The sequence below is a fragment of the Chiloscyllium punctatum genome, chromosome 45, assembly GCF_047496795.1.
Source record: "Chiloscyllium punctatum isolate Juve2018m chromosome 45, sChiPun1.3, whole genome shotgun sequence".
NCBI classification, from domain to species: domain Eukaryota; kingdom Metazoa; phylum Chordata; class Chondrichthyes; order Orectolobiformes; family Hemiscylliidae; genus Chiloscyllium; species Chiloscyllium punctatum.
In genome coordinates this window covers 50,800,007-50,823,736 of record NC_092783.1, presented here as the reverse complement: position 1 = coordinate 50,823,736, position 23,730 = coordinate 50,800,007, and the positions used below count along the sequence as shown (strand labels likewise).

Sequence of the window (23,730 nt, the reverse complement as noted above, 5' to 3'; positions counted from 1 at the left end):
TATAACAATACTTCAGTTCCATCTAGTGGTATGCTGGGGTAGTGAGTAATTTGAAATCCCATTCACTAGCTCTTTGTGACTTGGTTTGCTCCTGTCAGTTCTCCTATTTTAATGATACTGATTCTATTCTAATTAATCAGATGAGATTTGACAGTGAACATGTTAGTTCACTTTGGGAGACAGAGAACAAACGCAACTAAGTCCAAACTTGTCTTCTGGCATTCTTACATGCACATCAGCAGCAAGGGTCACTGGACAGCAAAGTTTAGTAACTGTGGCCACTTTTATCTTACATTTTTCCTTAAACCCAGAAGCACCGAGGACAATTATCCCAACTGAATTAGGTGACAGACCCGATAACCAGATAGTCATTGTATTACTTCACTAGGTCACTTGAGGAGCACAGCACGTACTCCATTTTGTGTTCTACACCATTACGTTGGAATTATTTTATGATTCCCAAGCATTTCCTTTCATAAATGAGTATCATGTAGAATATCTTTTAACTGTTAAACCAGCAAACTACACGGGTATCATGTGGGCACAGCTCAGTAGTACTTTGACTTTCTTTGCTCTGCCTAGAAAAATTTCATTTATTTGCACAGCTAACCAAGTCTAGGATGAATGACTGCTTTGTGCAAAGTCAATTTTCAGCCCAAATCTCATTCATATTCTACTGTTTCTACACATGCCACAGGCAAGCATAATTTTCAGGTGAAAATATGAACATTGCATAACGGACACAAGTTCAGTAATATTTTCTTCTAAATTCTTGATAATTGGAGTAATTTGTTATAAAATATCCATAGAACAAGAATAAGTTAGAGTGCTACACCATCCATGTCTGATGATCATGGCAGCTGTAAATTCATAGGAGGGACTCTTGTGGTGCAGTGGTAGCCAACTTCAAGTACCACCTGCTCCAGATGTGAAAATATCTAATTTCAAAATGGGGGTAGGTAGTATCGTTGTTAAAAGGAATTAAGCAAAGTCTTTTCTCTCTGAAAAACAAATGCAATTAACTCCAGGAATGTCATATGAATCAATAAAATTCAACAACGGTCAACTTTGCAATGAGTTTTGAAACAAAGAGGTTTAAACATCAAATATATTTAAAAGATTTGTGTTTTAAAACTGACAGTTGAAGATATTCAAGCATCAAATCAGAACACTTAGTGACAAGTGTCATTTCCAGTTTATAAAGGACATCTTGAGGACGCAAGGATGCCCTGTATTCTTTTTCATAGCTATTACACACATCAACTTGCTCCCAGCAAATTCAAAACATGAGAAATATACTGCAGCTTTGAAAGTTGTAATGGGAAAGCCAAGCAAAACATAAATGTCGGGCTATACGATCATGTGCAGGAAGTTAGTACAGTATATGCATTCCCACACATCTCAGCAGAAATACTTATGGTCAAACACTCTTGTACTCACATTGTTGGATCAAAATGTGAAATACAAGCTGAAGAAAGAATTATGATGATTTTTGTTTAACTACAGCCAAAGTACAACATACAAATAATTAATTTGAAAGTTCTAACAATCAAAAGGAACAAGCAAGTGTCAGTGTAAACAAAGGCACCAGACAGACTGGATTTTGTTAAACACTACATCACCTTATCTCATGCTTGGAGGGTTGGCACTTTTTTGGCACATTTCATAATGTTTAATAACCCTGAAAATGTCAAGATTCAATTATAGAATGAGAAATAAGAGTTAAGGATGTTCAATATAAATTGCAGAAATTAAGTTCGATGAATTAACACCTTTTGATGGAAGATTTATTCATACAACCTGTATAAGGGAACAGAACACACTTTCAAATATAGAGTGCTCCCTCACACAACCCCTTATGTAATAGTGGGAAAAGGACTAAATATCTGGGGTATTTTCCTTTTTGATTTAGAGTAGGTATACTGGAAACTGGAGAAAACTGAAATCTCATTACACATCAGTACTAATTCTACTGTAGAAATTACTGCTATATAATCATTTGCTCACTTCAAATTTCAAGTTATAGCTTGGATCACTAATTCTTATCAGAAGAAACAGGTTTAAATACTTCAAAACATTAGATTTCAACATTTTTATACAACTTCAACTGCCTTTCAAGTCAAAGTTATCTCGCCAATTCTTTTTTGTTGCTTTTCCATTTCTCACTTTGTCTTCTATTCCCACAAGTCACCGATGAGCAAGTCAATAGACAAGAACTCAGTCTCCCCAAACCTGCCCCAGTATGTGAAAGTGATCACTATTTAAGTGTAAGAACTCAGCAAAGTGTTCTGCCTTGAAGGAGGACATCTGAGCCAGAAATCATATTTCACCTGAAATCCATGCATACACCCTTTCTCAGGGTGCCATGAGACTGAAGTCAGAAATGGTGTTGCTGGCTTTTCTCCCCTTCCCAAACCAACCACTGTCACTATAGAATCAGACAATTCAACCAGGTTGAACTGTTAACTTTCCTACTAGGTACAGATTAGCCACCTGAAAATGTGTTGCTTGAAAAGCGCAGCAGGTCAGGCAGCATCCAAGGAACAGAAGAATCGACGTTTCGGACATCAGCCCTTCTTCAGGATGCCCGAAACGTCGATTCTCCTGTTCCTTGGATGCTGCCTGACTTGCTGCGCTTTTCCAGCAACACATTTTCAGCTCTGATCTCCAGCATCTGCAGTCCTCACTTTCTCCTCACAGATTAGCCACCCACTAGATAAACCTAAAGGCATTAATGCAATTATTACATTTGTGCTATGGCAATTTTAATCAGCATGAATGGACCATTTCAGAATCTCAACCAGCTGACCTTGATTTTGATTCTTTTGTTGATAATAAAGCAAAAGCATTTCCAATGAGTAGCCCCCCTTTGAAATTTGTAGCAAACATCCTTACTCCTTTGACAGTTGTTCCTCTGAGCTAAACTGTGTAGTTTTTACATCTTTCACTACACAATGCACAGTAAAACAATGTTGACTGATGCATAGCAATGACTGTCAGCAAACACCTTAAACAGCCTCCCGACATCTGGATCAAAGAGACAGTATCTGTTTTCACGGGTCTACACACGGTCTACTTCAAAAAAGCATTAAAAAGGCCATATCAAAAAAACCATTTCGTAAAGCAAATGATCCCATTTTCCTTTTGAAATTAGCAGCCCATCAAGCTTAATATCATGAACAAAGGATCACTGCAGGAATGTAATAACAAGTTAAAGTCATTCTGAAATGCCTGTGTATTTAGGACCTTTTAAACAGAGACCATCCCTTTTAAAAAAAAGGCAAAGTTTTGCTCAAAGTAGAAAATGTAGACAATAATGTACCATTTTTGACACTTCAGAAGTAGAATATTTTCTATGAATTCATTTTAATGGCAAATTATGGCTAGCAGTGGGTCCCAACAAATGAAGAGCTGAAATAAAACATAGAACAAAGGTTAAAGTCATCAACACCACTCTGATCTATTCCAGTAAAGTAACACCTGACTCAGTAAAACTATATTTAACTTTGGCTTTCCCTGCAACATCCCACCTTGCAGAACACACTACAGATCCTGCAAGAACACGTCAATGCCCAAAAGAAAAACAGAAAAACACAAAAGGTGTTTTCCCTGATGCTTTAAACACCAAAAAGAAACAAAATACAGAGCATGACTTTGAAAATAATGACTGGCATAGTTTTGTGAAAGACAGCTAGGATTGGGACTTCCCATTCTGGTTAAATAAACCTCGCTTATTTAAATAGACCCAGAAAGAATTTTACAGATATTAGCTGTTAACACTTCCTTTCACAGACTACATGAGAATGGCCAGCTAAGTAAGTTATTTATGGGGGACCTGTATCAGAGGATAAATCACTGCCCCCAAGAGAGGGGTAGAAAATAAAGAGGGTAAATAATACGGCCATGTTTGTATTAAATGCTTCCTAACTTAATGATTATGACGTTCTTACCCAATTATAATGCAATTATTTAACGAATTCAATAACGCTCATGTTTTAAAATTCCTAATAGACCCAACAAGGAATGATCATACAGTTTTCAAAATAAAACCTCTTCTGTACAGCTGGCTGATTATAACAGTTACATCAATTAAATGGGGCTCCTCTCATAGCTCAATGGGTAAATTCATCCCATTGCTTATTCCTAAGCCAAAAAAAAACACCCAAATGCAAATCAACACAGGGCAACCAACTCAAAAAAGGACCTTCCACACCCAAAACTACAAGGGTAGGGTTCCATGATTGTACACTGGGGTCACTACATAAAGTTGAAACTTTGACCAGGGAAACCATATGGATACTGAGTGCTTGGTAAAATTGTAGTGTTTCTTTTAAATGCAGCATATTGAAATATAAATCACTTTTGGCGTTATAATAACATTTCTACAGACTTGTATCTATATTTTATTATGCGCGGTTTCAACAGACCAATTGGACGTGTCAGTGGTGTCTGTTTGGGAGGAGTAAATGTTTCTGCTGAAACACTGTAACCCTACTTTTCTCTTTACTGTAGCTTAGTATCCCATTGGGCATTTCATAATTTCACTTTCCTTTTTTTAAAAAAGGACGGAAAGGAGCCAATTCCTGATTTAATCCTTAATCTTTCTGAATCAGCTGAGCGAGGCAGGGGAGGCTGTGGGTTCATTAAAGTTAAAAATCACCATGGGTTTCCATCATTGATTGTTTCTATCAGAAATTGGGAACAGGTGAGCAAAAAGGTTCAGATGATGCATCTCATTGTAAAGTACCAGCTCAGAATCATGCAGGAAGCATGGCAACTTGCAATACAGCAACAATTCTAATAATGGACTAGTATCTCAACCTGAACAGGAAGCTATAAATACCAATATCCAAAAGGACAAAAATCACTAATGCTTACAATGGCAGATCTGTACTGTTGTGCCTCGTCTTCCTTGATGTCCCATCGTCCCTTGGTAGTGCTTTTTGCAAACTGGACATAGCAGCTGTCTTTTTAATGTCTATCACAGCGTAAAATTCAGTCCTACGTGTTGGTGTTGGCGGAACAGGAGTGCTGGGCATTTTGGGAGTCTGGGGGTTATCCGAGTCACTCCCACCCTCCAGATCCACTTGGATGTAATTTAATTGCCTTTGTTCAGGGCATGGACGCTTAAAGTCAAAGCTGAAGACATTTGGGGTGCAATCCCGCCTCCGGGTAAAGTCTACTTTATGTAAACCAGGTTGAATAGTTACATTCTCAGTATTGACATAATTCCGCAGTGGGTCAAGACTATTGTGGTATCCATTTTGTGGAGGGGTTCCAGGGTCACTCAAGTCCTCTTCCTCCCGCCTTTGTGTCTGACTTTCCCAAACAGGAGGTAAAGAGGGCAGATTTTCATAGTTCAGCATGGCTGTCTTCCTAGGTGCACAGTTGTTCAGGTTCTGGCCATCCCCACCCAACTTGAGCCGTCCTCGTCGTAACCCTGTGCCAGCAGACACAAGGAAACCATTGATATTCTCATATGTCATTTTATTGTTGGACCCACATGCCATGCTGTGTTCATCACCATCGTGGACATTATCTCGGTCCATAAAATTCAAGCCACCGCCACCATGTTCTATGTGATCTTTCTGTCTCTCTATTTTTTCACGCTCCATTATTCGTTTTTGAACTGGTGTTGGTCCTAAGACAAACTTGACCTCCCCTGGCTGCAGGAGGACTTGAGGAGTTCTGTCCTCCATTGCAGGACAGTGATTTACATGGCTTCGCATCATTTCAGAGACAGATGACCGTGCCTCTGTCACACCATGAACACAAAGTCTTTTCTTCCGCTCTTCATCAACGTTGGATGTATTCACATATGTGTGAATCTGTTACAAAAAACAAAAGAGATCACAAGATATTGCTGAACAATATAGGTGGTAAGTAATTGTAGGCATTACTAAATTTAATCAGACGTGCACATGGATCAAACAGTTCTACAATTAATGGAGTGAATAAAATAATTTGAAATTACCAAATATTAGTCTAATACAATCTCTTTCAGCTCAACTGAACAGATTCTCCGTCCACATATCTCCTCTATTGTCTATTAACAAGAGAATAGTATGATATTCCTTAATTTTAACGAATTTAAAAAAGTCAATAATTTCTCAGAATCAATCATTTATCTTGTGTCCTAAAAATCAATTACTATGTTGTGAAGTCAGTTTGAGCAGCATAATAAAAAAAGTTAGTGGAATTCTATTACTTTCTATCTTGTGCAATTTGGTTAAGTTAGTAGCATAAAGGATAGCTTAATATTTCATCTTTCCAAAAAAAAACCTATCATATTTCTTAACACTTCTAAAAATAAATTGTCACTGATAAAGCACACCATTTAACAATGAAATTACGTTCCTGAATCAAATAATACTTCAGAATTTTAATGCTGAGCAATTTTGTTAATTTTATATGAATCTACTCTGATGACAAGGCAATAGCCCAGATAAATACTTCTTTGTAACACTAACCAACCACTTTGTTATTTCTATGAATTATGTGCAATGTAAGATCCTTATGCAGTGTGACAGCTCCAGAACATCCTGGGTTTAAAATAATTGTCAGAACGTAGCACTACAAAATTTAAACTTCAATTCAAATTAAGAAAATGTCTGCATGAGAACTTTAATAGGTATAAAACTACACAGCTCCAGAGGTGACTGCTGCAGTAGAACTACTAAATTCTGATCACTTTTCCAAGGAAATCAAGCGTAAATCCTCTTCACAGCAAAGTTTCTCATTCTGCACTTCATCCATTGCATTCACATCTTTCCTAAAGTGTGGCATCCAAAACTGTACACAATACTCCAGCTGATGTGTATTAATACCTTGGACATGGTGGAACTTTCAACATGTGAATTCAGATGGTCATAATTAGATGTGCACGTACCTGATCATCACCACCTACAATTAAAGGATGTGTAGAATCTTCGCCCACTGAGGAGAGACGTGTGCTTCCTATAGAGGGATGCCTAGTTGATGGGTGAGAAGAGCCATCACCCATTTGTGGATAACAAGGGAATCCATTTGAAAATCCTGGCACAGCAAATCCAGGGGCTGAAAGAATTATTTTGACTCAGCTTTACTTTTGCAAGTTAAATTCCACATTCACATTAACAAACTATCACAAATTACCATTTTTAGCTCTATATTGATCCCTTCACCACTAAACTTTTCACATTCATGGGAAGAACACCGGACCCCTTCCAAGAAACTCAACAGGAAGGTCATTATCAGATTACACCAAGAGTCACACAAGTATCAATGCAACAAATATTTGAAATATGACAAATACAGATCAGTTTTCTACAAAGAAACAAAAGCTATAGAATGAAATGGTGTGGTATAGACTGTCAAAAAAGGAATCTCCTCTGTACTTTTTTTCTGCCACTTCTTTTTGTATCCATCCTTGTAAACAACTGAAGTTACTTACAAACTTAGTCAAGTTTTTGCTATTCCACTGACCACAATGTTTCTGAACTCGTTCATTTGCTTGAGTAATCCCTCACTCCACCCATGATGACTTTGTGTGCAAAAGATTTAGTCTCACTCACCCCAGTCAGCCCCACTTGTTATGGTTCCCAACACTGCTTCCATAAGGAATTGGCACTTCAATCTATCCATAAAATAGTTAGCCACTTACCAGATCAAATTGAGACAAGAAAGCTTTTATTTCCTCTGCTAAACTATTCACCACAGCTGGATAGCAAAGACAATCATCAGCTTATTTTCACCAATACTAAATTTCAGTATAAACACATCTCTTCTATATCCTTCCAGCTTCAAGTCCAATCATTGCAACAAGTGTGTGGACTTTGTCATCAGTTGCTTATGCTACCCACCCTCATGTTCCCATTATGAACCAAGCCACCTCTCCTTCTGGAACAAAACCCCACCCCTTCCCACAGGCTGAACTTGTAATTTTCTTCAATTTCCTTCTCATGTTCCCTTCAGCCCTCTTTAAATTCATATTTCACAGGGTGTACTTCCTAATCCTTTGATGTATTCTTGCTAAATTGCTGATTACCAACATCCCTTCCTAGCCCTCATGCCAGCTGAGACTGCAAACATTTCCCTCTCTTTAAATATTGGAGCAACCCCTCCCTGATACTTAAAAACTGAAGTTGCTACACTCCTCTACTTCTTTGTTGTTATAAACTAACAGCCTCACTTCCAATTTCCCAAATTCTTAAATATGGTACACCTCCTAACTCACTATCCATCCTTTGCACAGATTCCCATGTTATCACTCTCACCAAGTTTGCAACCTGCGACAAGCACAAAAATATGTCCAACAAAGTATAACAAATGAGAGCCACACAAATGTAGTGCCATTAATCCCTTCCTTTTATCATCTGGATCCTTCAAGACAGTTAACCTTATTGTTCTCATTCAGTGGTCTTCTAATGTCCAGCTCTATGAGACTTACGCTTGGTTACATGCTCAATATCATAACTGTAGCTACAGAAGCAACAGGAACTTTTTTTTTCATTTCTATATCCTGACCACTGTAACAACTATATTCCTGGACTTCTCTTCTTCTTCATTACAATATGGCCCTTTGCAAAGTCATCCAGACACAGGATCAGCTTTCATTCATACACAGATTACACTCAATTTTATGCTCTACCATCATATTGGTGCGCCATTAATTCTGGCCTTTTTAGAATCCAATTTTAATTTCTCCACAATTGCTGGCTACCTCGGCTCTAAGTTCTGGAACTGTTTCATGAGACTCTGCCGCATTCCTCCTCAGATCCTCCTTCTTTGACGAAGCTTGGCTATCTATGACAGTTTCTTATGTGGCTCAAGTCAAAGTTTTCATTATAATTACTCATTTTATTACAAGGAAGACACTATATAAATAAAAGGTGGTGCTGTTGTTGCCTCAGTCTCATCATATTGTTCATTCAACATCCTCGGCATCCATCCTCCATAAAACTCAACTTTCCCAACACCCTTCTGACTTGGTCTTTTTCTGCATTCCTTTACCTCACCATCAGTGAGCATACCTTCAGCCTGTTAGGCCTCACCTTCCAAACTTTGTTCAGTTAATCCTCCATTGCTCAATGTCTCTCTTCTCCCATAACCTCCCCCCCCTGAAAAATCAACCTCTTAAGTAAAACTTCACCTTATCACCCGTCCCAATCTCTCTTCTTTGGGTTTGTAGTCGCAGTATGAAGACAACCTCTGAAGCACCTGGGGACATTGGTTATTCATCAAGAGCACTACATCAATGCAATTTGTTATTGTAATTTGTTTTAATTAAGTAGTTAGCCAACATGGCATTAGTGTTATCATAGGAAATATAATAATATTTATCCACTACAACTAATCCAATAACATCTTTTCTTTCAAATCCAACAAACAAATACGTATTTTCCTCAACCACTCACTGGTTGGCGTCTGAGGTGTCCTTGGTAGATCAAGTTCTGTTGGATGAGTATTTCTTGATATCATCATGGGCTCCTCAACTACATTAATACTGTTACACTGCATGATCTCCTGGAGAAGGTTAAAGATCTCCTCAGCACGTGCACACTTGAAGGCGAAAATGCCTGCAAATGAAGTAACAAACAGTTACTGCATAAAGAGGCATTCAAAATAAAAACAGAAAAAGGGTTGTATTGTTTTAAGATTTTTCTCAATGACATCTAGGACCACTTTGATGGGTTCACCGCGTGATTTCTGCTAGTATCTTCTGTGAAGTTTTGTAAATTTCATACACGGCAAAACTCAGCTGCTCATACCCAGCAAAAAAAAGGATTGAATCCAGCTGTATACAAACACTACCGTTAAGTTCTCCTCTAATGAAATAGGCCAGCAATTCTTTGTACATTCGGTATAATTGCCCTGCATTTTCCTGCTACAATCTAAATCAGTATTTCAAGTTTTCTAGCAGTTACTTATAGCAAGCAGTAGGTGGTGCACAGAAGCCATTCATTTAAAATACTATTGGGCTCCCAAGAATCAAATCCTGTTGGTGAGAAATTTATTTTAATACCATTGACTAAATAAACAAAAACAGCTCAATTACATAGGGACCTTTCACAATCTAACCATGTATTCTTATAAACACTATCTTAAACTTAAAACGTGAACACAAAAGCTGCAATGTGAGGAGCTGTTCAGTCTATCGCATCCATGATGGCTCTCAATAGAAGGTCAATTCATCTCAGTCACTCGATAATAATGTTCTATTCTCACCTCCTCTTACCCAACTTCACCTTCTGTTCTTTTCTCCCATCTATTTCCACACAGGTTTCCTGAATGTATCCATTTAATTAGTAAGTCAAGGTTGCACTTCAATGTGAACAATCATCTCCTGGACTTTTCTTCAGCAATCAGCAAAGCCTTAACTTTTCCTGGATTAGCCAAGAGCTTTTCACCCACCTAACCCCAGGCCACACCATACCTCCCACCCACTCACTTTGTTTTGTCTTTGATGAAACAACTTGGCTAACAGTGGGGTGCAAGAGGGCATTCACTGGTTGGAGTTGGTTAGGTAGACCCTACCCTCTCTTGCTGCTTTTTACTATTAATCTATCTTCCCAAGTCACTGAGACACACTAAATTCCCTTTGGAAGTCAAAGCCTACTCAGACAGAAATTTGGATCCTGCACTGGATTGAATAGAGTTTAGATTGAACAATATGCAAACTGCTCTTCGATGACCCAAAACATTCAGTTCTCTGGAATTTCCTTTAAGGAAAGTGGAACCTCTAATTCCCATATTTGGTTATACAGAAGAATGACAAGGTACACATCTGCCTCATCTTTCAACAAGTCAGGTAAGATAGCAAGGTGTTAAGTGGTAGTGATGAGCTCGTAATCTTCTGAACTGAGATCGCCTAATGAGGATTTCTACCTGCAATTTGGGGATTACACTCCATAGCCCTGTCTATAATGTACAAGTGCACTACTGATCCCTGTAACCCAAAGGACTGAAGAAGTAATTCAAATTTTATTACATTGGACTCTAATTTTAACTGAAGGCTTACAAATAGTGTTCTGCTCTTCCAAAAGCGTATGGCACGTGAGACTTGTTTAGTTCATTCAAGAAGAACAAAAAAATTCTGTCACACAAACGAACAGTTCCATTGACAATTCAAACTAACCTTGCCCAGTCTGACACCTCCTTCCACTTTCAAATGAGAAGAGGTTGGAGTCATACCCATAACGCCGCAGGCAGAGATATGGCCATCTCACAGCATCTCGTTTTCTGGTGTGCAAAATTAGCTCAGAGTTGGTCAGTTCCATGATCCCAGAGCCCAGCTCATTACCATCATCATCTACGTTTGTCACCTGTGGAAAAGTGACATTTTGAAGATACACAATAAATTATGGTGTACTTTATTATCTACCTTTTCTACAACTGTAGTTAGCATTCATATGTATACTTACAATAATTACATTTATCTTTGCACCACCTCCATTGTTCCCATTCTCTGTGCAGGCAAAGGCATTCAAATGCTTGCCCAGCATCAAGCTGTGCAGAGTTCAAAACTAGCGAAACAAGTACAAAACCAAAGCCTTCCCACAACCTCTCAAATCAGAAATTTTGCAGTTTTACCCAGAAATCCAATCCCTCTGATCAAGTAAAATGCAACAACATGCAACCTTGATGCTCAATTACAAGGCAAGTTTCCAGACTAAATAACGTGAATTTTCATCATACTGACATCACAAACACAGCTCAATCAGTAATGGAAATTTTATTAATTCCCTTGAGCAATAATTTAGCTCTGTACTCATGCCTCAGAATTAAAACTTTCACTACAAACATGAACACAATTTACAATTGACAGTTATGCGCACCCATCAAGAGATTAATGATAACAAATTGCATCTTTACGAAATGCTAAATCTCCACACTATCTGCTTGTCAGAGAAATTTAACCAGGTTTATTAAGGGCAGAGACGTTCTTCAGTTTCAAATGAAATGATAGATTTTGGAATGCCTTCAGGGTACAAAGAGCAGTACACAAATGCAAATCTTTTGTTGCATCCATATTAAATTTTTCAAACATCTCCTTTGCAAGGCTCCTAAGCTCCAATCCAACTCTTTCATTGCTGCACTGTCATTTCTGCTCCTGCATACACGTTTGCTGCCTGTATTGAGCTCCACTGGTTTCCTAATCCATGGTACAACAATTTTGAAAATATGATTTGTGTTTACATATTATTCTATGGCCTTGCACCTCTCCACAAAACTACCACAGTCCCATATCCCTTCCATCACCCTCTAATCAGAAAGCACGACCATTGGCAGCAGAGTCTTTAGCCATCTTATTGGCACACTCTGCACTTATGTACCTAAAACTCTTAAAACAAATGCTCACTACACTTGAGGCAGCTCTTAATTTTCATACTCATCCTTTGGTGGTTTCCTAAAAACAAGGCAATTTAGGATATTATTCCACGTGACAAACTTTGCCCTTGAGTTCACTGTCAACAGGGAAAAGAGATCTCAATCCCAAAAGGAAAAGACCATAAAAATATAACGATTTGTTCCATATGGACATTATCTTCCTCAGTGTTCATTTTATTCTGACTCTAGGGGTGACTTTTGGCATCTAGACAAAGTCTTTTATATCCAGCCACATCAAGCAAGCCAACACACAGAGGAAGGGTCACCAGACCCAAAATGTTAACTCTGATTTCTCTTCACAGATACTGCCAGACTTGCTCAGCTTTTCCAGCAAGCTCTGTTTTTGTTTCAGAGTATAAAAACACTGCTGCTCCTGCAGTTTATAAGAGGATTAAAAAAGTTAGGACACAAACTGAAAAACCTTTAACAAAAAAAAAGATAAACTTCATCTTTTTGACATACCTTGAAGTAAAATAAAATTTTTCAGATTCAAAGAGGTGATTCAGTGGTAGTTATGACTCAATGCTGTTTAATGACCAGCGAAACCTTAATTATCAATAAGCTGTCAAGGATTTCAACAGCAGGACTAACATGCATTAAAAGTGGATATCCATGTCACTGACAGTAGATTCCATATTTCCAACTGTGGGGAGTTCAACAGGCCAGTATTCTCTAGAATTTAGATGGTTAAAGGATGATCTGATTGAAGTCTTCAGGATAATAACAGGAAAAGACTAGATAAAAATGACCTATTTCCACTTGTTGGCAATTCTAGAACTATAGGGTAGAGTCTGAGAATTAGGGTCAGACCATTCACCAGAGATTTAGGAAGCACTTCTATACACAAAGGGTTCTAGGTGTATGGAAATCTCTTCCACAAATGGCAGTGAATGCTAGATCAGTTGTTAATTTTAAATTGGAGATCATTTTTGTTAAGCAAATGCCTTAAGGGATATGGGGCAAAGGCAGGAGTTAGACCACTGATCAGCCATGATCTTTCTGAATGGTACAGCAGCCTTGAGCAGCTCTTGTCCTTATATTCCTAACAGAATGACCTCTGAGGATAAACAGGCAAATCAGTGCAGCAGCTTCTACATTTTCACATTTAATTATGCACATGTAAATGCCCAAAGTTACAGTCATTTTCTTGAGGTCATTATGTTCAGGTGTCTAAACCACAGCATCTTGTCCATTTACACAACCAAGCAGTTCTGTTCTATTATTTTAGTTACTAATTTGTTGGATTGCAAATCTACAGACACATGAAATTCAATAGCCTCAACTAATGTATAAACACCTAAATGGTGCAGCAAGTTAGGCCAGTACCCACTATTTGAAATCTATGCTAAAAAAACCAAACAAACTTCAGGACTGGCCCTCAAGTGACCCATTAAACAAAGGATTTGGGCTTTCTAACATTCTGTAAGTTTAAGTTGCTATTACTTACTGCAAATAGGAAAATTAAGAACTGATCCAGGTTTTACAAAATGAAGTTGAGGCCTTGTTCGACTGACAAATAAGTACAGCAAAATGTTCTAATTGTTTTGGATCGTGGGAAGTGAAACATTTACCTTGAATTTGGTTGGGTGGTTGTCTGCGATCGTGTCTTTATCCAGACAGCTCCAGCAGCTCCCCATGGCTTCAGCAGACCAGCTGATCTCTGAATTGAGCAAATTAATATAGACAATTAAACTGTGGAGCTACAATCCAATGTAGAAATTGTATCAATACATAGAGTTAACTGTCAAAGTACTAAGCAGCAGATTTTCTGCTTGAGCTCCACTTTGTTCAGCGTATGATGCTGTTAGTTTTTCCTGTAAATTATAATGTAATTTATTTTTCCAGTTACGAAAAATATGTTTTTCCCAGCAGAGTTTAAGTTCATTTACTGAATAAGCTTTTATACAAAAATTGTTCGCATTTCTATAACTGAGATACAAACGATCCACACAGTCTTCTTCCAATGTCGTTCTGGAAAGATCCACTAAGAGATGCAGTGGCCCTCAAACGCCCCAGATCAGTTTCCTTTCAGTAGCCTCAAAAGTCTCCCACATGCTTGCGCGGCTTAGAAAGGGAGGAAACTGATAAGTTATTTCTGTTAGGCGGGGAGACTAGGTCCAGTGGACATAGCCTTAGAATTAGAGGGGGTCAATTTAGAACAGAAATAAAAGGAGACATTTCTTCAGCCAGAGAGAGTGGTGGGCCTATGAAATTCATTGCCACAAAGCACAGTGGAGGCCGGGGATGTTAAACGTCTTCAAGGCAGAGATTGATAAATTCTTGATCTCGAAAGGAATTAAGGGCTACAGGGAGAGTGCGGGTAAGTGGAATTGAAATGCCCATCAGCCATGATTGAATGGCAGAGTGGACTTGATGGGACAAATGGCCTTACTTCCGCTCCTATGTATTATGGTCTTATGCTTCATCTCAGTCACTGCTGAACCGACTCATCCATTCACTCCTTCTCCTCTACTAAACACTTCCCACAACTGAGATTGGTTAAAGGGACAGAGACCAGATGCTTCAAAACTCTACATTATTTTGCATGACTGCTTCAATTCACTTTCGTAAAATAATTTGCACACAATCTTGTCTATCATTCGAATTTTCATTGTTTATACAGAATTCATTTCAGCCTTAAACATTCACTTGATAATTAACCTTTGATGTCACATTTCCAGTCCACACTAACTCTTCCATTCACAGGGCCTCAAAACTTCACAAGTATTCATTTTTCCTCCATCCTAGAAGCTTGCAAAACGCTACCTGGACATCAACTAACCACCAAATCTTTATTAACTCATCTCTCAGTAACCATTTTGAAGAGTTTTGCTAAAGAAACTCCAGCAGCACTTCATAAAACGTGAAGTTCAACTATATTTGGACAGCCTAAAAGTTGTAACTTAAATGCAAGATCTATGCTTTTGATTTAATAGTGTATAAATGTTTCGGTCTTAAAATAAAAGCTAATCTGCAGAACAAATATACCTCACGTTTCAAAAAGGATTCTTGTGGTTGAAATGCTTCAAAGAAATATTTTGTTTTTTCAAATGCAGTTTGCATAGTTAAGCGATTACACCCACTAATGTAAGAAACGTTGCTTACCTGTTGCACATAACAAACTTGCACTAAGTGGAGTTACACTAGATACTTTGAGAAATTGTGCAGCATGGAACTTTTTGGTTATTTGGAATCTACTTATACACTAATATACCAGAGCCCAGATTTGAAGTCTACTCACATGATAACGCTAGAACTCATCATTAACAAGTTATATCGTATCCTCAGAATGCACAGCACATTTATTAAACAAAGTACCCTTCTCAGGAGCTTATAAATCAAAAGGCTTACGGTCCCAGTCCAAAACTTGAGCACACAGTCTCAAAAGCTCACAATTCAGTACATAATGGGGGAGAACTCCATTGTCACTGGGGCCATCACTTGGAGATGACATTATATGTTAAGACCCTGCCTTTCTACGCGGGTGGATATTAAAGATGCCAAAGTTCAATGTGAAGGAAATCATTCAAATTCTCCATTATCCTGAGAATCCAAGCTGTGCCAGCAAAAAGGAAAACAGATTCGCACTTTAGGATATTTCTGCAGATGTATCAAATGTTGCCAGTCTTTACATAATAACGGGAACATTTCAAAATACAAATTGTCTAAAGTAATATAAGCTATTTTTAAAAAGCTAAAAGGAGACCTCAGATTGCTTTTCAGAAAAACGTGGCACAGCAAAACAAAAGGCCATATTATCATTCACCCACTTACTTCTGTATACCTCAGCAGGAGCTAGTAAAGATAAATATTGTAGATATATAGATTGTACTGTCTGTTCTTACCTAGCCTTGGCCATTAGTGGGAAAGCTGCCAATTCTCAGTTCCAGCTGCCTCTGCTTGGAGTCATGGTAAACAAATTCAAGCCATCATTTAGTATTTGTGTCTTCAACCTAATATAAAAGTATCAAAGAGATGGTATCAGGCAATAGAATTCTATTCTAACCAAGAATAGTAAATGTGGAGACATTAATCTCAGAACATAAAAATTCTCTCCACTTCCAAAATGCTTACAGTAACAGATCTTCACACATTTTTACCTGTATTATAAATAGTTTAACTGCCCATTCTGCTGTGAACATTTAAAATAGATACCAGTGATCGGACATTGAACTACAGGAATAGGACAGCTTCATCCACTGTCCACATACCTTCCAAAGTCACCAAACAGCCTATAAAAAGCAGCATTTAGTCTCAGTACCCTAGGAGTGTCCCTTCTGTCACTTCCTAATCTGTATAACTTATCATATTGAGGATTTATTTAAGCTATAACTCAATCAGGGCAGGGGACTCAAAAGGTTATATTACATCAATTTAGTATATTTTATTTTAAAATTCTTCAGCTTTCATCCATGCAATACATTCAGTTTATAGATTTTATAAAATGACAAAAAGCAACCTCTTCAGGAACATATTTTAAGAAAATTATGCACACAATTTTTTTTTTTAAACTGAGAAAACTAACAAATGGAATAGGAATAAATGAAAATTACCAGACTCAAAACAAATAAAGATCACTAGTCTACTTATAAGGTAGATGTCAAATCCTGTGTAGAGTTTTGCAATACAGTATTGTGAATACTCACAAAAGAGTTGCCATGGCCCTCTGCAGATTACAGAAATGCAGAACACTATTGCTGTGACAGCACTTTTAAAAATGAATTCAACAATGCAATATATTCAGAATCCTAGAGAGAGAGTTAAGAGCTGTAACATAATCTTTTTGCACTGAGGTTTAGAAACAGACCATGCATTTCTTTCTCAGTGCATATCGAATGCTGATCAAAAATCCACTCTAACATATCGATCAGCTAACAGTATGTAGCGTTAGAAGCATCGATGATGTTAACACCTTTACATGTAGAGCTAATATACTTTGGTAACAATGCACTTGCAAATTTCATTAAACAATCATTTGCTACAGGGAGGTGATTCTAACAGCTTTTAGTGGAGACAGAGGTCTGAATTTAGAATTATTTTGAACAAAAGCCAAGTCATAAAAGAACAAAATCAGTTGACAGCAAAAAATAAAACATTCTAAAGTTGTTATCAACATTTTCCTATTATCCTCAATCAAGATTTTACACAACAGATTGAAATCATTCCAGTTTCAACCTGCTTTTGCTTTTTATATATATAGTATTCCTTTGAGAAGATTTGTCATAATTCCAGAGAAGTAAATAGCAAACTTGTAAATCAGTCACATACGATAATTTGTAGAAGCAAATTATACCATAGTTAAGACTTTGTCCAAATCACAGTCGTCTTAGAAGGTTTGGCATCAGTCTTGGTCAGAATGATGTGCAGAGTTACCAAGCAAAAACTGCACTTTTCCAGTGGAAACTCGTCAGAGTCCAAGAGCACTGCTCAAACTCATCACCACAGATTAGCTAAAGAATTACACTGGGAACGCAAGAAACAACTTGCTACTTGGCTTCTTGGTCAAACATGGGAGTGGCACAGGGTTAATACACAAAATACTAAAAAAAACTCTAAAATAATAAGAGCAATCAGCTTTGTGGTGCAGTGAGTCGTGGGATGTGGTACTTGCATCAATTTGGAAGAGGAGATCAGAAGGAAAAAGGAGAGACTATGATTTCATTAAACCGCTCTCTAGAATGTCCTTGAGACGGATGCACAGTGGCAATGGCAGGGCCCCAGTGATCAGACACCCACCCTCGCAACCACAGTTAGTATGTGGTCCAGGAAACAAAACAAATGGGGAGAAAAATTTCTGGGGTTAAACAGAAGTATCAGAATTAGATGATGAATGTCTAAAGTATTTAACTCAAGTTCAGCAAATCAATGCAAGACCGTAAATGTTGCCATGCAACCAACTGTGTCGCATAAGCCTCACTAACACCCCTTGAAAAGCAGCAAAATGAAATGTCAAATACATAAAAGATCTGATCACTTGGTCAAGGATAAAAACTTTAAAACTAATCTGCAGAGAAAGGTGGGGGAGGGGGGCAGTATTTGAACCGCCTGCACGCTAGTATTTGTCAGCATGTTGCAGGCATGTACATGACCTACAGAGCAGAGTTCAACAGGACACAATATATTTCTTGTTTGATGAAATGGAGCCACTAACAATCAAGGAGGATTGTATCCGACTGCTGACAATAACAGATGTTGATTTTCCAATTTCTACAGTAATTTCAACCGAAAAGCTACATTACTGAAGTACTAGTCATTTATTTTGTATTGCCACACAAACAGAACATTTTCTATTCTCCATTATTCTTATTGCAAGCGTGAAATAAGAGGAAGGCTTGTAAAATATAATCAAATGATCACAGCCAGAGATAACGTGGCCATGTACATGTTCACGAATAAAAAAAAATGAAGGAATCCAAGAAATATATTGGTTCTAAACGTGAGGAAACACTGAGCGAAAATGCAATGAGAAATCACGTTAAAGTATCTCTGAACTGAAGTCCTAAACTTCTCCAAAAAAAAATGCAGGGTCTGAAGGGAGCTGTCTCGATAGTTTAGAACTAGGGGACACCATTTAAAGTTGAGGGATCTCCCATTTCAGACTGGGAAGGAGTTTTTTTCATGATCTTAGGGGTTGTTAGTCCTTTAAACATTCTTTCTAAGATAGCATTGGTAAGACTATCATTGAATATATTCAAGGCAGAGTTAGATTCTTGACTGAAAAGAGAGTCAAGGGTTCTGGAGTGCATACAGAAAAGGAAATTGAGGCCACAAAATATTAACCATGATCTTACTGAATGACGAAGCAGACTTGAGAACTCAAATGGGTCCACTACTGCGCCTAATTCTGTATTCATGTGAATTCCCTAACTCTTTGGAATGCAACAGTTCAAGAACGCGATTCACCACCACATCCTCAAGAGCAATTAGAATATGCAATAAATGCTGACTTTAACCAGTGATGCCCACATCCCATAAGTGAATAAAAAGACAACATGTAGGTTCAGATGATAGAAAAGACACAATGTTGATTTCCAAGAAGTTTATTTCAACAATGAAATTTGAACTTGGGAAAACAAAAGGTTGCTGACACGTACTCTTTAAGATGTGTGGACATGCAGCATCTCAAAACATTTCTTACATAAAAGTCAAACCCTTTAAGTTACTCTGGTCATACACAGAGGGTATCTATTTAAGTCCACACACTTAAAGGGCTCAGCTGCACAGTACACAAAAAAAGAATTGAGGCCACCATGGCTATTGATCAAAACAATTCTAGCATGGGCGCACACCTAAACGATAAAACAATCTAGATACTGTGTATAGATATCGCTTGATCTGACTACTTCTAACATTTTTTTTTAAATTTCAGATTAACAGCACTTGCTTTGTTTTTAAATTTCCCTCAATGATTGAGAGATTTTGCATAAAAATCTTAATTTTCTCCCACGCTTTAGTAAATTCACCTACTTAAGCCAGAAGCACTCATATCAACACCATGTCTGAGGTTCCTTAAAATGTGTCAACGCTTTTCTGTGAAAAAACATCATGGAAGCTCTCCAACTTATTTTTCTGGGATAAGAAAGATATTTTTAAGGCATGCTGTGACTAAGATTTCAGTTAAATGCAATGATGAAGGGTGTGTATAATTCTGTTTGTGGACCCATGAATTGTGAAAGCACCCCACAGAGCAATTACAGATCGTTACTCTTCCAGATGGGCTGCGCCTCGATAGATGATTTTCAGTTGTATAAAACCAGGGTGAAGTACTGGTGGTTACAGGACTGTCACTGATGCCAGTAATTTGAGGTGATGAATTAAAGCTGTGCTTACACTGCACGATTGGCTTGAGGCCAGTTACTGTATTCAGTGGTTTGAAGCTGGCAACACCTAACTTTAAAACCTTGGCTACGAAAAATAGACATGCAAGTACATGTGTGTCAAGTTTTGCTCTCAAATGGTAAATCTTAAATGTTTTAAATGTGTGCAGGGGGACCCACATTATCCAATGCATCACATTTTTAAAAAATCTCTCTTGCCACAAGTTTTACTTCTTGCTGCCTGACGTAAGTGTTGGGACAGAACTTTACTGAAATAATTAGAATTTTAAAATGTGGTGCTGGTACTCCAACATCTGCAGTCCTCACTTTCTCCTGAAACAACTAGAAAACAATCACTTTGCTTCACAACAAAGCCGTCACATCTGAGTGACGCAAAAATAACATCAAATCACAATCATTAAGTACAGACTTTAAATAAACCAATGTGCACGGTTTTCTGACAGGCATTGGTGTCATATACATTAACAGATCTGGTGACAACACTGTACTGCAAGTACTAGCAACTGATTAGATCACAGCTGTTCATAAGATATACATTAAGAACTACACTCATTAGATGAGTGGAAATGAGTACAGAAATTTAAACCAATCCCAGACAGTGGTTCTGCTACCTCTGCAAGATGAGTCAATGTTCCAAGCATAGAGTTCACACTTGCTCAGCAGTGCTTTTGTCTTCATTGATAACCAAAAGGCTGCAAAATATGCTTAAAGTGACATTTTGTGATAACATGTAATTGCAAAATAACAAAATCATGCTGAAAATATACAATGCTCTCAACACTAGTCACTGAGATACAGAGGCATTCAATCCTTGAAGGTTGTGCAGAAAAGGGACAAAATTACAAAGTAGTTACTAAGTTCCAGCACAGGAGCAGGAGATGTCATTGAGCCCAGAGTGTATTCCATTACTGTAGATCATGGCTGATCATCTATGGCAATGCCAAATTGTCACACTTTGCCCATATTCTTTAATATCATTAGTAGAGAAATTTCTCAAACATTGTCTTGAATTAACTCAACATCTGAGGCAGAAAATTCCAATGTTTCACCATCCTTTGAATGAAGAAGTTCTTCATCTCAATCTTACTGGCTTGACTTTTAATGAGAAGTGTGTTCCCTGGTTCTAGACTCACAATCAAGGGAAACATCCTTTCCACAACTTGAGAGATTCTAGGATACTGCCTCTCATCTTTCTAAATTCAAGAGAATGCAAGTTCAGTCTCCATCATCTCTCCTATTACAGACACTTCCACTATTACAGAAATCAGTCTGGTGCATCCCTGCTATATTCCCTCAATGACAAATCCATCCTTCTTTTAGAAAGGGGATGATAACTGCACAGAATACTTAAAGTGCAATCTCATTAGTGTTCTATACAAGTGAAGCAAGACTTCTGCCTATCAAAAGGGCAGGCAGTTGTGCAGAGGAAGCAAGATTGCCTTGATAGAAAGAAATGAATTAAAATCGTTATCAAGACGTGATATTGAGTCAGAAGGCATAGAATCTGCGTGGGTAGAGTTGTAGGAACCGCAAAAGGATAAAAAAGGGTGTGGTTAGAGTTATGTAGAGGCCTCCTAGCAGTAGTCAGGATGTGGGGAAGAAAATAAATCAGGAGATGGAAAAGACAATTAAGAACAGCACTATTACAATAATCATGGGGGACTTCAATAGGCAGTGAATTGTCAAAATCAGGTTGCAGTGGATTTCAAGAAAAGGAATTCAAGAATATCTACAAGATGTTTTGTTTTGGGAGCAGATCAGGGCAGAGCACATTAGGGAACAGGCAATTCTGGATTTAGTGATATGTAATGAGGCAGACTTGATGAAGGAGCTTAAAGTGAAGGAAACCCTTGGGTAAGCAACCATATACGATAGAATTCAACTTGCAGCTAGCTGACAGATTGTAATGGAGTAAAGGGTGATGGCAAAAACATGAGGCAAGAGCTGGCCAGAGTTGATTGGAAGGTGGGCCTAGCAGGGAAAACAGTACATTAACAATGGTAGGAGGTTCTGAGGTTAATTCAGGTGGCTCAGCAGATGTTCATCCCAAGCAAAAAGAAACACATTGACAGGAAGACGAGGGAAGTCAGGATCAGCATAAAAGCAAAAGCATACAATGGAGTGAAAATAAGTGTGAAACCAGAGGATTGGGAAGCCTTTAAAATGCAGCAGAGGATAACCAAAAAAGCTTTTAGTGGGGGATAGGAGGGTGAGCTTGCTAGTAATACAAAAGATGATGGCAAGAGCTTTTTGGGATATCTATAAAGTTGAGAGGAGCAAGACTGAACATTGGACCACTGGAAAATGATGCTAGAGCAGGAGCAATGGGGAACAAAGAATGTCAGAGTAACTGAATTGGTATTTTGCATGTTTTCACAGTAGAAGACACCAGCTGCATACCATAACTTCAAGAGGTGAGTGTAGTGGTCATCACTAAGGAGAAGATGCTGGGGAATCTGAAAGGTCTGAAGGTGGATCACTCAGACCAGATGGACCACCCCCAGAGTTCTGAGAGAGATCACTTCAGGAGTGTTGTAGAGGCATTGGTGGTGATCTTTCAGGAATCACTAGAGTCACAGAGGGTCCTAGAGGACTGAAAAATGGTTAATATAACACCCCTGATTAAGAAGGGAGGGAGGCACAAGGCAGGAAACTCGAGGCCGGTTAGCTTGATGTCGGTCAGCTCGATGTCGGTCATTAGTAAAATTTTAGAGTCCATTATTAAAGAATAATATTGCATATTGATTCAAAATGCCTGGTAAAATAGGGCTGAGTCATCGCAGCTTCATCAAGGGGAGATCATGCCTGAAAAATCTATTAGAATTCTTTGAGGAGATAAGCAAGTTAGACAAACAAGAGCCAGTGGACAACAATACTCTAATTTCTATTTAAGAAATACACAGCACCTTCCTTCAATTGTCTCACTTATGCACTTTATACATCTGCCATACTCTTACCATTCACTCAGCCTGTCTAAATCCCTTGCATTCACAGTTTTGTATCACCCGCAAACTTGGAAATATTAAAGTTGGCATTCACATCCAAATTATTGGTGTAGATCATAAAACAAAACTGAGATCCGTCCTACTGACTCTTGCAGTACCTCACTGATCACAGTCTGCCAAACTGGGAATGACCCATTTATTCCTCTCTACTTTCTGCCTTTTAACCGAACCTCAATCCGTGTGAGCATATACAGATGTACCTTAACCCACGTTAGCACGTGGGCAGTTGGTGTGCTTTTCTATATTGGTCAGAGTATTGAGTACAGGAATTGGAAGGTCATGTTGCGGCTGTACAGGACATTGGTTAGGCCAATGTTGGAATATTGCATGCAATTCTGGTTTCCTACCTTTCGGAAAGATGTTGTGAAACTTGAAAGGGTTCAGAAAAGATTTACAAGGATGTTGCCAGGGTTGGAGGATTTGAGCTATAGGAAGAGGCTGAACAAGCTGGGGCTGTTTTCCCTGGAGCATCGGAGGCTGAGGGGTGACCTTATAGAGGTTGACAAAATTATGAGGGG

General features: G+C 38.2%; 1 protein-coding gene across 3 annotated transcripts in view; it reads right to left on the bottom strand.

Annotated features, from left to right (window-relative positions):
- Window positions 1-2,635: 2,635 nt before the first annotated feature.
- The window catches only part of LOC140467401 (fibroblast growth factor receptor substrate 2-like), a 76,061-nt gene continuing 54,966 nt past the window's right edge, over window positions 2,636-23,730 (bottom strand). For 2 of the 3 annotated variants that reach the window (XM_072563745.1, XM_072563744.1), the window contains 7 exons: window positions 16,215-16,322; window positions 13,941-14,029; window positions 11,117-11,303; window positions 9,396-9,557; window positions 6,890-7,056; window positions 4,879-5,828; window positions 2,636-3,411 (listed from right to left, as the gene is read on the bottom strand). In XM_072563745.1, coding sequence (XP_072419846.1) covers window positions 3,384-3,411; window positions 4,879-5,828; window positions 6,890-7,056; window positions 9,396-9,557; window positions 11,117-11,303; window positions 13,941-14,006 — 1,560 coding nt within the window. In that variant the 5' untranslated portion in view covers window positions 14,007-14,029; window positions 16,215-16,322 and the 3' untranslated portion in view covers window positions 2,636-3,383. Of the gene's footprint in view, window positions 3,412-4,874; window positions 5,829-6,889; window positions 7,057-9,395; window positions 9,558-11,116; window positions 11,304-13,940; window positions 14,030-16,214; window positions 16,323-23,730 lie in introns of those variants that run through there. The other variant, XM_072563746.1, reaches the window with a different exon arrangement.